The sequence below is a fragment of the Apostichopus japonicus genome, chromosome 16 (assembly GCF_037975245.1).
Source record: "Apostichopus japonicus isolate 1M-3 chromosome 16, ASM3797524v1, whole genome shotgun sequence".
Taxonomy (NCBI): Eukaryota; Metazoa; Echinodermata; class Holothuroidea; order Aspidochirotida; family Stichopodidae; genus Apostichopus; species Apostichopus japonicus.
This window is the reverse complement of record NC_092576.1, coordinates 19,195,231-19,208,154: the sequence shown is the minus strand read 5'-3', so window position 1 is coordinate 19,208,154 and position 12,924 is coordinate 19,195,231. Positions and strand designations below refer to the sequence as shown.

Sequence of the window (12,924 nt, the reverse complement as noted above, 5' to 3'; positions counted from 1 at the left end):
TATATATATATATATATATATATATATATATATATATATATATATATATATATATATATATATATATATATATATATATATATATATATATTGACATTTTCGGTCCCCCAACAATATTGGTCAGTGGAATGAATAGAACAAAAAGTCACTCAATGACACTAGTTAAGAACGAGGGCACTCGATTTCTCTCCGTTTATTGTTCAGTTATAAGGGTGTGAAGTTAGAAGCAGGTTTTTGAGAGAGAGTTGTGTCGCACCACAATTAATTGCTCCATTGAGTTACATACTAATTTGGTCGATTCCGAAGGCTGCTAAAGCTTAGATAGAATTTTTCAACTGACACGTACTACCCACCATATGAAAGCTGAAGGTTTGAGCTATTACAGCTCATTCAACTTTTGCCACCAGGACAAGTTTAGATTTTGAGCCAGATGAGCTCAAAGATTAGCATAGTGCTCCCCCAACCCATCCGTCAGCTCTCGCTGCGGAATCTTCATGTTTAACCCAAGATTTTCTAAAATACTTTTAATCACCTTTGAACCTCCAGATTTTTAGACCATCACTAGTTGAGTTCATCCTCTTTAACATCCAAGCATCAAAATAATTGCGATGCTTCAGAAAATGTCCATAAAGTCAATACATTAGGCCACTTTAGGGCTATTATCCGGCAGAAGTTCACTATTCTAATTGTGCGACGATACCTTAAGTGAAGCATAATTATGTTTAATTGTGCTGCTAAGGATTTAGTGAGGAGAATTATAATTTGTCACAAATAGAAAGCCTGCACTTACGTTTTAATCATCAAAAAAGATCGTGATTATTTGCCGGATTCGATCGATGTTTTGTGACAGTTTAATCTTAACAGCTTACAATAAAATACATACATACATTTATATTTTGTCTCCATTTTGCTCTTCAATTGAATTTCTGAGAGATTTTCTCTTTGTCGTTAAATGATCATTTAAAGTAAAATAATGCTCTTATAGAATATGATATTTGTTCAAAACAGAGCTTGCATTGAATTATTTTGCTAGTGTAGATGTTTGCAATTGCGACACGTTGCATTATAGGTTCCCGTGTACTCTCGGCATGAGTAAATCTGGACTAGTCAATCGTGAAGAATCACGCAAGGTGCTCCGAGTTGCATATAACTGTCTAATTAATTAGTGCCACGTTTGTTAGTTTGAATGGATAGACTATATGTGTTTAAACTAGGTTTCTCCCTACGGCAAGGAGACTTACATTACTAAGAAACAGCGAATCGCGTCGTCTGATATCAGAGTAGGTGTCGTAGTGCTAGTATTGATTTACACACTAACTTCGCTACTTCCCATGCCCGTCAAGCGTAAGTAAAAGCTTCACCTGGTATATCCTAACCGACCACATGGTAACTGAGGGATTTTCCTATCAAAACACAGTCTTTCAATTTTCATATTATCACCGTTTTAGATATTGTGCTGAGAAGAGGAGAAAGTTATGCTACTGAACCCAACCTTTTGGACTGCTTACCGTCCAGTACGGTAAGGCTTACGATTTTCGACATTTTAGCTTAAAAATGTTCTTCAGCCAATCAGAAATACAAATGAACAAAACAAAGTTTGCTTTCGGAAACGTTAATGAAAGATAAATTCTTGAAATCATATCATTTACGTGAGATATTCCCTCCAAATATTATATCTTTAGGAAATAGTGAAACCTCTTTCGGAGTCCCGTTTTGGACAGTATTTGTGGTATTCGATTTATTGGATCATAGTATTCGACACGTTATTTGCAATTTCAAAAATAGAGCAAATTTGTCTTTTTTAAGAGAGAAAATTCTTTTATTTTAACAATAGACAAATACTCGTCTACAAAAAAATCCTACAGGGAACCATTAACATTCTGTATTGTGAATTCGAAATGTAACATTCGTGAGTTATTATGAGTTTCTTAGTTTATATCCCAGCAGGGACGACCAGGGATTGAATACGAATTATTAATTTTAAGGGTCAGGGACGGGGGATCTGTGTGACATTCATTGCAAATCTTGAAAACTCCCAGGCAAAATGAAATTACTGTGCATTCAGTAATGTGAATTCTTTGCGAAGTCTTTCTTTTCTGCAAGTGGACGACTGACGGTAAAACACAATGGTAGCCTACTATTCAGTGCAAAAAGGGACACCTAATATATATGATTAGACACATTTTCAATATGTTTCAAGAAGTTTCTTTCATAAATAAAGGGCTACGCACAAAACGTGCAATATTTGATGCAACATCTGAGCATTTGGTGCTAATATTGTCAAGATACATCCTATATGTCATTTTATGCAGGATTGTTGCTGAACAGATTATAACTTGCTTTACTAGAAAACCCTTTGGGTGGATTTTAGACAATAGATAACTACTCATGTCAAGTCTTAATGCGGGTCATATTAAAAACAAAATGAAATTGAAATGTGTCAGTCTATCACATCATTTTATAATTTGTGATATTCGAGCAAGCTAGATACTATCATTTTGAAGGAGTTACTGAACTAGATATTTGAACAGAACGAAATGGAAAATATAAAGGCCCTCCAAAAATTTGACTAGAGAAAAATATTACGTCCGAAGAATTATGGTTTTCTGATAAAGGTACCGTAGTAAGATGGGTTGGTATCAATTTAAAGCAAAATTATTCCTTATCAGTGGGTTATTGATTCAGGAGCAGATGATGGAAACCAAAATTTGAAGACCCCCCAAAAAAAGGGGGGTACAAGAGTTGCAAATAAACGGGAGGTCAGAATATGAAATGGAGATGATATTGAAGTTGCATAGTATGCAATAAGTTTAATTCAGGACAACGTTAATCCATTCTGGATATTGTAAATGTGCTTCAATGATAAGCAATGAATACCCGAATATCACAACACCATTGTTTTTAATTGCCTGAAAGGGATAAGTTGAGTTATTGTGAGAAATCGGGACATCCCCTTTAAACCTCAGCAGTATCGTGAATTACTATGTGTCTCGTTTGGATTTCTCTGTTCACAGCCGTCAATCACTTTACAGTAAAGAACCTAAATAACATTTGTCCTAACAACTTATACTTTCAACGAAATTGATCAACTGTATAGTTAAAATAATTGAAATGGTTTTGCTTTGTGATGGCATTATCGCCAAGCTCACAGAAAAACGTTACCTCAGCGGTTTCTATTCTCTATGACTTTCAATGATAATTATTGGCTATTGTTTGAGTTTTTTATCATCTCAGAGATGTCGAAAGAATACAAATACGTTACTTTTAATGCAGGTTTATGTAGTTAATGAAAGAGGTACGGTGTGACTCGTTGATCTTTCAATCTACATTGAAACTTTAACATTAAGTTCAAACTTAATAAGTAGGTAATAACACATAATCTCAAATATGAACTATTGGAGTCATGAATCCTGGTGAGAAAATGCAACACTTGAAAGTTTCAAATGATTGAGACAGACCATCGCGCTGTTATTAATTGATAACTTGATATTAGTCATAAAGCGCTTTCCTTGACTATTTTTTTAACCTCACTATAAGTCTAAAAATCAAAATAATTGATGTAGAGCAATCTAACATACTCTTATGATGATAAGAGGTTGACTTGACGCACACCTTGCTGAATATCTAAATTTTAATTTAAGGATATATTGTATTATTGGAACAGATATAATTAGAGACGAGCTCTTAGCTTATATACATTTTCGTCCAATTGTGGATAGTTCCTTATAAAGATGTGTACATTTCATTTGTCATTTGAAATTATGTTGTATTGTTGAGATGATCATGAATATGTATCTAATTAACTTTGTTATGTCCCTTGACAACCCAAAGTCCACCGAAATATGATGTTAATTCTCAAGTTGACAGAATCAACTGAAACTTTCACACAAAAAAGAGAAGTTTAGAACATCTTCATGGTACTGCATATGTCAATATTTTACATATATATTTTCCTTTTGAGGAAAAGGAATTACTTTTTTTGAATAACATTGTCCGATGTGATACATTGAAAGATTTAAAACTAAACATTTAACACCAAAAATATTATCTCTAGTTCTCATTTGTGTTCTATTTAAGGAATCGGGAACGTGCCAAAACAGATAACTCGACCGTTGAGATGACGGATACAACAAGAGGTGGATCAATTTCAAGACAATCAAGTAAATTTCACATGATGTTATTTATATAGTAACATTGTTTTCAATATATTTAAGGGTTATCTTTGCTTTGGAATTGTCATGTGGCTAACAGTGAAGGACAAGTTGTAAAATGTTCCATGATATAATAACGCAGGGACTGCATCTTGAGAATGGGTCTTATAACTTGTGTTATCATAGCATATTTCAATGATCAGTGCAGCAACGTAAACATACAACAGAGATGCATTTGGTGATATCAATATGGTACATTTGAATACGTTTTATATAAACATCGAATCTTGCGAAGATATAAGCTTCAGGCCGTTAACGTGACTAACATGTATAAGTCGACATTTATTTCTAATTTATTAGTCGGCAAGCTGCAACATTAACGTAAAATGTAATTTACGTCCGATCGTTTATTTTTTGTTTTAACATTCGTTTTTAATGTTGCTTTGTCCTTGTGGTCTCGCTTTTTTTCTATATTGAATAATGATACCAATTAAATTGTTGTATACATTTTGGGATGTGTTCTTTTAGAACGACATTCACACTTCCTACATTACTTCTCCTTGTTCTTTGTCACTTTAGTTTCACACAGAACCCTACCAAACATTCCTGTAAGGTAAGACCAGTTTTGTACAAAATTTGAACGTGACACAATAATTCCTAAACTGTTAGCTGCCGGAATGATGCATATTGATTTTATCTATATAAGTTGTCTTCATTCTCTTCCAGACCTGATTTGCCCAAAATACCAAGTGATGACAATGTCTCTGACGGTTCTAACGAGTCAGAAAGTAAGAACCATCTCATCTCACTACTAGAAATATATTCTGTTTGGCATAGTTGAATGTTTCTAAAATTCGTTGTAAAATTGCTAATACATAAAGTCGGTGAAACCATATTTTGGTTGCATGTTTACAGGCATATTGGTGTTTTTGTTATTCAGAATACATGATTTTACAATGGTATCACATTCAAGAACAAATCAACATGTTTAGTAAGAAAGCACAATTCTGTGAATAACATAACCTGTTTTAAGCCATTTCCTGGAGTTAAGGAGTCGTTTATCTAGCAATACCAGTACTATCAACTTGCAACAACCATATCCATATATATTTAGATTGACATATGCAATTTTTACCCGACAATAACGAGTACTTGTATGTTTCTTCCACGCAAGTGTCATTATATCTATCACCGGAATATCTCTTTACTTTATATCTTTGATTTGCGATTATTTGTTTAAAACTGTGCGTTGTATATTACTCCATCTTTGTGTCTTGTAAAGCAGATGTTGAATTTCACAATGTTGTGCCAAGTAGGTTAAAACAACCAGAAAGTAACGTTCGCACTTGAACTTCTGTTTATAGCTCAAGAAACACACACACACACACACATATATATATATATATATATACATATATATATATATATATATATATATATATATATGTATATATATATATATATATACACACATATATATATATATATATATATATATATATATACACACATATATATATATATATATATATATATATATATATATATATATATATATATATATATATATAATATATAAAGACATGCAGCAGGTTTATATTCTCGTCCATTCTTAGATTACTACATCACGACTGACGAAAGTCCCAAACAGAGAGGAGTGTTTGGAGATAAGGACATTTGCTTTATCATGAATATTAAGTTGGATCAGTGGCATAGCAGGTGGATGGGAACAATACCGGCCAACAAAGGAACAAAGAAATGTGTGGTGCTGACGACCGTCACTGGTAAATTCATATCCTTTATATTGCCCTGTATGGTTCCGACATGTTAAATGGAACCTGTACATTTGCAATGATGAAGTTAACCTTAGATAATGACAAGATAAGTTTGATAGTTTCTAATCATAGTTATAAACTAGAATATCTTGTATTTTCCAAGGTTTTCAAAAAAGAACGAAACGTTTTGCTGATGACTTCAATTGTAATGAATCAGTGTTATGTCCTACAATTTATTGTATACTCCAGTAGGCAAAAAACTGTCAACTGATGTTTAAAATTTATTGATGCAGATGAAGCTTTTCGACGGAAAGACATACATTGGGATGAGTTCGTCAAAAGGACCCTTGACCTGCCCGTAACGAAACACCTTGTAAAAGTTGAGGGAATTGGGATACTGAAAGGTAGGTACAGGACAAATATAAATCAATTCTAACATTTTAAGGAGACACGACCATGTCATCATCATTGATGTAGTTGGTAGAGATAACTGTCATGAACAATATCCCAAGGAAGCTAATAGAAATGTTACTCCATGTGGGAGATATCACATCTTAAATGTTTTTACAAACACAAGGCTGAAGACTTGATCAAGTCTAAATATGACATCATTGAGCCACATAATCGTCTCCCCCCCACCATTATTTAAATGGTTATTTAGTACAGTGGAAATGGATTTTGCAAATGATTACCCAAGAAAGCGCTTGTTATGACCTAACCATGACATTGATGTCGGTGTCAACACTCTAGCTTTCAACCACATCTAAGCCAATTGTACAAATTTGATATATGGAGGAGGATGAGAGAAGATAACTTTAACATTTACCCAATTACAATACCTTTGTATCAAATATGTAATTATATTTCACTTGTTTTTTTTTAAGCTAAACTCCACTTAGTACAAGAACACTTTGCATGTGAGACGCTCGACAGTTGGCTAGTTAAGGTATTTAGCCAAGAGACATTTGAGAATACTATGTACTTGTCTGAGGTGATGGGGATCATAGCTGGACTACTAGAAGGTTTAAACTTAATTCATTCATACGGGGTAAGTCTTCAATAAATTTAAGTGATTATCATAAATCAATCAGGGTCAGCATTATAATATTTTATTTACATCAGAAAATTTAGAACTAGATGTCAACTTTTATTTTATAATGTTATCTGGTTAAACATATCTAATCAACCATGAAATTATTTTTGGGATAAAGAATGTTTAATGAAACCAAAAACAAATTTAGCAAGTCACTTCCGTTTAATTCTCTTTAAACCTCTTTTAAGTGTAAACTTGTCGATATCTCACAGAATCACACGCAATTAGAACACTGAACTTAAATTCTCTTACATTTCTTAAATTTATTGTATACATTATAGATAACCATAGCATAGTGTTGTCCGTTATTAAGAATATGCGGAATAAACGCATATGCCTATGCAATAGGGCCTTATCCAAAAATGCTTATTATGTAATAAGTAAACATAACATGTATTATTTAATCACTCAAATAAAGCGGAAATTAATAACACAATAATTGCCATATTTAATATTTATAACATATGAAAGTTTGTTAAAGCTCGGGAAAGATGTATCCATGATAAAACTATCAGCTCTAAAATCACTGAAATTTGATAATTCTTTTTGACATAGCCACTCCTTTCTCTCATATAAAAACATTCCTTTATGAAACACTGTTTATAATATTTCTCAAGATAAGTATTTACAAATAAAGTTATCAATGGCAAAATTCTCTATAGTTTTTTAAAGTTCCTTCTTCTTACTCTCTCTAGTTTCTACATCCCGGCTTATCCAGCAAGAAGATATTACGAATCGAGAAAGGTCAATGCAAGCTTTACGATTTCTGTCTATCGGAAGATGCATCAAAAATCACTACCTTTCGAAAAACCAAGGTACGTGTCACATGCTCGTGATGTAATAATGAAGCCGTGTAACATCCCAGGTAATAAAAAGGTATATATCATGTCATTGGATTATGAACATTAACCGATGTAACACGTCTCGATAGAATTCGTAAATAAAGCTTGTCTTTATCTATCTCTCCAGATGCCATATTCGTTGAATCATTTCCCTCCAGAAGCTCTGCATCGCAATGAATATTCACAGCCAAGTGATGTCTGGGCTGCAGCTGGTGTCATTTGGGAAGTAATTACTGGTAAAGTACTTGAAACGTATTCTGAATCTCCGCTTTGTAAAAAAAAAAATCATATGAAAAAGAATAAGTTATGATATTCACAATGAATGAAAAGTTGCTCTTGCTATACAATATTTTTTTGTGTATTTTGGAGATATTTGTATAATCAGATAACTTAAAAGAAAATAATACACAATGTAATTAAAAATTGACAAATCGAATTGGTATCCCTTAAATGTGACTGATTTAGGAAGAACGAAGTAGAGGGAACGTACAATGTCAAATTTACATTAGTCATTTGTGTGTTTTATGAACTGTAAATATGAAAATGGAAATGAAATGGGATGGAATGGATAACTACGGAAAAGTGATTTTCATGTCAATAATCTCTCTCTTCCTCAGTTAGGGAGTTCATTCCCTTTCTGGTATTGAGAAAACGATTCGGATGTGTCTGTCTTAACTAAGCGAGATGATACCAATTTTACGGAAATGAAAATAATGTTAAAATGATTCATTTTTGAGTTCCATCTACACAATGAAGTATCATTCATAAAAATATGTTATAAAATGGAAAATAGCTTCTCCGTACCAAGTTAACATAAATTATCGTTGAAATTTGATATTCTCTATCATTTCAAAGGCCAACTACCATTTCCCTGGTCAGAAGATGGCCCTACTTTCGAAGAACAGTGTGGGGCACCCTCAGAGTCACAGGTTACTCACTACGAAGAAATAAGGTAAACATCAATGCCACGCCAAAAAATAAATCAACTTCGAGAACTCTTGTTGTTTTCTCTAATGATTGTTTTCAATACCTATCATTGTTTTTATTTTTAATTATTTGTAATACAAGAAGCATCACAGGCTTCATGTAGCGAACGAATCAAGATATTAAGAAACCACAATTGTATTCAAATATCAATTTGGGGAAGAAAACCTCCCAATGTTGTAAATGTTACAATTCAAGATAAAACAGTTAACCTTAATTGAGGGTCTCTCGTGAAGTTTTAAGAAACCAAAGTCACGAAATGAAGTTTGAGTTAAATATTTATTATATTTTACAACATGAGATTAACTTAACAGGACTCATTGAAAATGTTAAGAATTTATTTTTATATTAAAGGAAAAATATAGTGAAATAAGGAAGATCAAAATCAAGTAACTGAAAACACGCAATGGCAACATAATCTAAATCTTTCTATATTAAACAGTTGATTTACTTACTTAACCGAAAAAAAAATGATGGAATAAAATAATATGAAAGACTTTGTTATAACAATATATCTTATTATGTTAGATAGCATACATGTATATATTAAATTTGTGATTTTGTTTTGTTTAATACGAATAGGAATAAACAGTTATATCAGTGCTGGCACCAGGTCTGTCCTCAACGTCCGACTATTCGAGAGCTCAGGGAATCTTATCAAGAGGTAAACTAGTTTATGAATTTTTGTTTGTTTTTGCAATTAATTTGTTCAAATTACTTTCTTCCCATAACGGTAAGAAAACGTTGTTCTATATGATCCAATTGTTTTATAACACTTAAAGCAGGCATATAAATGACTTCCTTTACGCATTGGTGTCTATGTTCTACAACCTGTCGTCTCGATCTCTTTAATGTTATTGAATTTATTAAGGATAATAGGAGTTTATCTTCTTTTATGCCAGCTTTTTCCCTAACATATCTATGCCCTTCCAGATATTTTCATAATACAGTCGCATATTTGAATAATTGTTTTTATTTTACTGTTTTTCGCTTTCTTTCTTTTCCTCTCATTATAGATCTTCGAAAAATTAGTTGATAATACTTACGAGATTCCACGTATGGACTTGTACACTTCTATGAAGAGTAGTACAATACATAATAAAGATGGGCGAGAAGTGTACACTGATACTTATACTGCAGTACCATAACGAATCATTTCTGCACTTCTTTGAACACTGTTAACACCTTGTGATAATGACAAAGATAACGTGTCCATTGACACTTGTACTGCGGTATTACAAGGAATCATTTCTCCACTTTTGTTTTAATACGAGGACAATGAACACTAATGGCAAAGATAAAGTGTACATTGATACTTGAACTGCGATATCATAAGGATTTAGTTATGCACTTCTTTGAATACTATGACAATGAACAATTGGATGTAAAGATCAAGTGCACATTAATTCTTGTACTGCGATATCATAAGGATTGAGTTATGCACTTATTTGAATACTATGACAATGAACACTGGAGGTTATTACACAGTATATCATGACATTAGGCTTTCGCTTTGATAATTAGCATAATCAGTTGTACTTATCATTACTAATCTTACATGAAATTTCATGTCTGTGCTTTTGTGTACATATTATACAGTTTGGTAAAAGCTAATCAATTGTGCACCCTATATAGTAGTAGTTCCATAGTTTTAATATGTACCCATAATACGTAATCACGTATTATGTACAATGGTTACATATTACAACTATGTAAGTACATTTTACACACCGTATATGCTGTCAAGTGCGCATGTATCAATGTCACTCTCACAGTCCCTACGTGGACACGAACACTAATACTTGTATATATATATATATATATATATATATATATATATATATATATATATATATATATATATATATATATATATATATATATATATATATATATATATATATATATATATATATATATATATATATATATATATATATATATATATATATATATATATATATATATATATATATATATATATATATATATATATATATATATATATATATATATATATATGTTGTTTCCTTAATAAGTACGCAGCTGAGCTTCAAGTTTAACATTTTGCTGTTTGAGACATAGAAATGTAAAGGAAAGATAACTCATGTAATTACATCACAAATAGTATTAGAAGTGGAAAACTCCATGGGCAGGTGACTTATCTTGCAAGTTTGTTTTGCTAATATATAAATAAAAAGAACTCTCTATTCTAAAATATTGAATATCCTATGCAGTTTCTTGTTTTGATTTACAAAAGAGAAGTTCGTATTTACAGTGACAAGAAGTTCAGGGAAATTTCCAAATGATTTCATGATTTAATAGTTTCAACTTGTAATATTCTGCACGATAGCTGTATCTGAGTATATATAACGTTGTGTTGTAGTGAAAAACTGTTACAGACATATCAAAATGACTGGCAGTCAAAACACAATCGAAAGTCATAAAGGGAATATTTGTAAAGCGCATTGAGGTTATTTCTGTGAAGCTAGTTAATAAATGTGTTGTGCGATAGCCTCTTATGCTGTTACCATTTATTTCACTTTCATTTTGTGGCGACCTTAATGAGTGTTAAAGTGAGGGACAGAATACTTGGCAATGTTGCAATGGTGTGTGTATTGGACTATATGTTTATTTCGATATTACTCTCAACAAATGAGACCCTTTAATTACACTTGTAATTAGCAAGGAAAGCGTTAATTGTGATGTATCAGAGTGTCATTTCCAGCTCGCTGTTTTAAAGGGACCCACTATATAGTAACATAAATTTCATGTACATAAAATGACTTCTCTCTCTCCTGCTCCTTCTTCGTATGACTTCCATTCATTACTAATGATATGTTGAAGGAACTGATGTGTATACTGTTGGTTATTAAGTTGCTAACTCTTTGCATTATAATACTGTGGGAATTTGTTTAATTTTACAATTATGTTTTTAATACTTTTTAAACTATTTTACCTATATATTATGTTGTACTTATCCTTAGAATGGGGTCTTACACACCTAAATGATCGTGAATAAAATGTGGTCGGTTTTCAATAAAGTAGTCATAAATATGTGATCAAATTGTTAATTATTATTGATGATATTGTCTGTGTGGTCTTTCTTGTTTAAACACCAGTTTGGATAATGTTTCCTTTCAACAACAAATCCGCTTTTAGATATTACAAGCTTCAAGTGTCGAAATACCCCTCACACTTTCATGCTTCAGTCAATTTTCAAAACTATCAAAGAAAGATAAATATAAATCTTTTTCAACCGATATTTTCTTAACGTATGGATAAATGAAAGTACTACAAATATTTAAATGGAAGAAAATATGTAACATATTTATTAAAATTATTTGTATGTAGATATAATTGTACAAAGCACCAGTTACGCGAAAGAATAAGCGAAAAAAACACAAATAGCATATGGCATATCTTAAGTATAACTATAGTATTCGATATCAAATACATAATGAAACAGGATTTTAAAATATTACAGATATTGCAAGACAGTCCTAGAAATTATAAATAGCAAAACGTGGTTGATTTATGGTCATTGAAAAGAAGGAAATCTTGGAAAGGATCGAATTTTATCGAATACAGTACCTTGACGAGTATACCTAGTAGTACCCTAGTCTTCGTTACTTCACTGCATACTTCTTACGTTATATTCATACTAACATATGTTGAATGTAATGCACAGCATTTCAACTGTTGCTGCTGTGGTATATGTATTGTACGCCTGAGGCTAAAAATAGATTGCGTAATGCTACAGTAGTCGAAGACAACTTCCTTTATCGTCGTTACACAGTGACAGTTCGATTGCTATTACGACATATCCTGAAGTTAATGGGAGAGATATATACGATATTACTGACAATTACACGACAGCCTCATATAACTGCCAATTGCACGCCTGCCTCATGATTCTCAGAGCCCTTATCGAAAAGAAAAGAGTTTATATTAGATGTTGTTAATTCATGATCATCACCGTGGATAGTGTTTCAAATGAGCGTTTTCTGACTGTCGTATCCTTATGATTCATAGACCCATGCTTATTCTAACCTATGAAGCTGTGAACTCATGAACTA

At 32.0% G+C, this 12,924-nt stretch overlaps 2 protein-coding genes and 1 long non-coding RNA gene across 3 annotated transcripts in view; 1 reads left to right on the top strand and 2 right to left on the bottom strand.

Moving 5' to 3' along the window:
• LOC139982748 (proline rich transmembrane protein 1B-like) overlaps positions 1-12,924 on the bottom strand; it is a 186,663-nt gene that overhangs the window by 92,903 nt on the left and 80,836 nt on the right. The gene's annotated exons all lie outside the window — the stretch shown is intronic.
• On the top strand, positions 2,472-10,619 carry LOC139982746 (tyrosine-protein kinase CSK-like). Its single transcript, XM_071995826.1, has 11 exons — positions 2,472-4,160; positions 4,731-4,764; positions 4,878-4,939; positions 5,768-5,935; positions 6,220-6,330; positions 6,811-6,974; positions 7,715-7,834; positions 7,989-8,097; positions 8,717-8,813; positions 9,428-9,509; positions 9,862-10,619. Exons 1-11 carry the CDS (start codon positions 4,118-4,120, stop codon positions 9,991-9,993), a joined length of 1,122 nt encoding a protein of 373 aa, XP_071851927.1. The 5' UTR covers positions 2,472-4,117; the 3' UTR covers positions 9,994-10,619.
• Positions 8,012-12,738, bottom strand: LOC139982762 (uncharacterized). The gene is made up of 3 exons (XR_011798332.1): positions 12,440-12,738; positions 8,666-8,798; positions 8,012-8,129 (listed from the first exon to the last, which is right to left on the bottom strand). It is a non-coding gene; the product is annotated as an uncharacterized lncRNA (long non-coding RNA).

Bases quoted from the DNA above. Each gene is read 5' to 3' on its own strand.
- LOC139982746 (XM_071995826.1), top strand. From the start codon at position 4,118: ATGACGGATACAACAAGAGGTGGATCAATTTCAAGACAATCAA. The intron at 8,098-8,716 runs GTAAAGTACTTG...ATCATTTCAAAG, and splicing joins CATTTGGGAAGTAATTACTG to GCCAACTACCATTTCCCTGG. The intron at 9,510-9,861 runs GTAAACTAGTTT...CTCTCATTATAG, and splicing joins TCAGGGAATCTTATCAAGAG to ATCTTCGAAAAATTAGTTGA.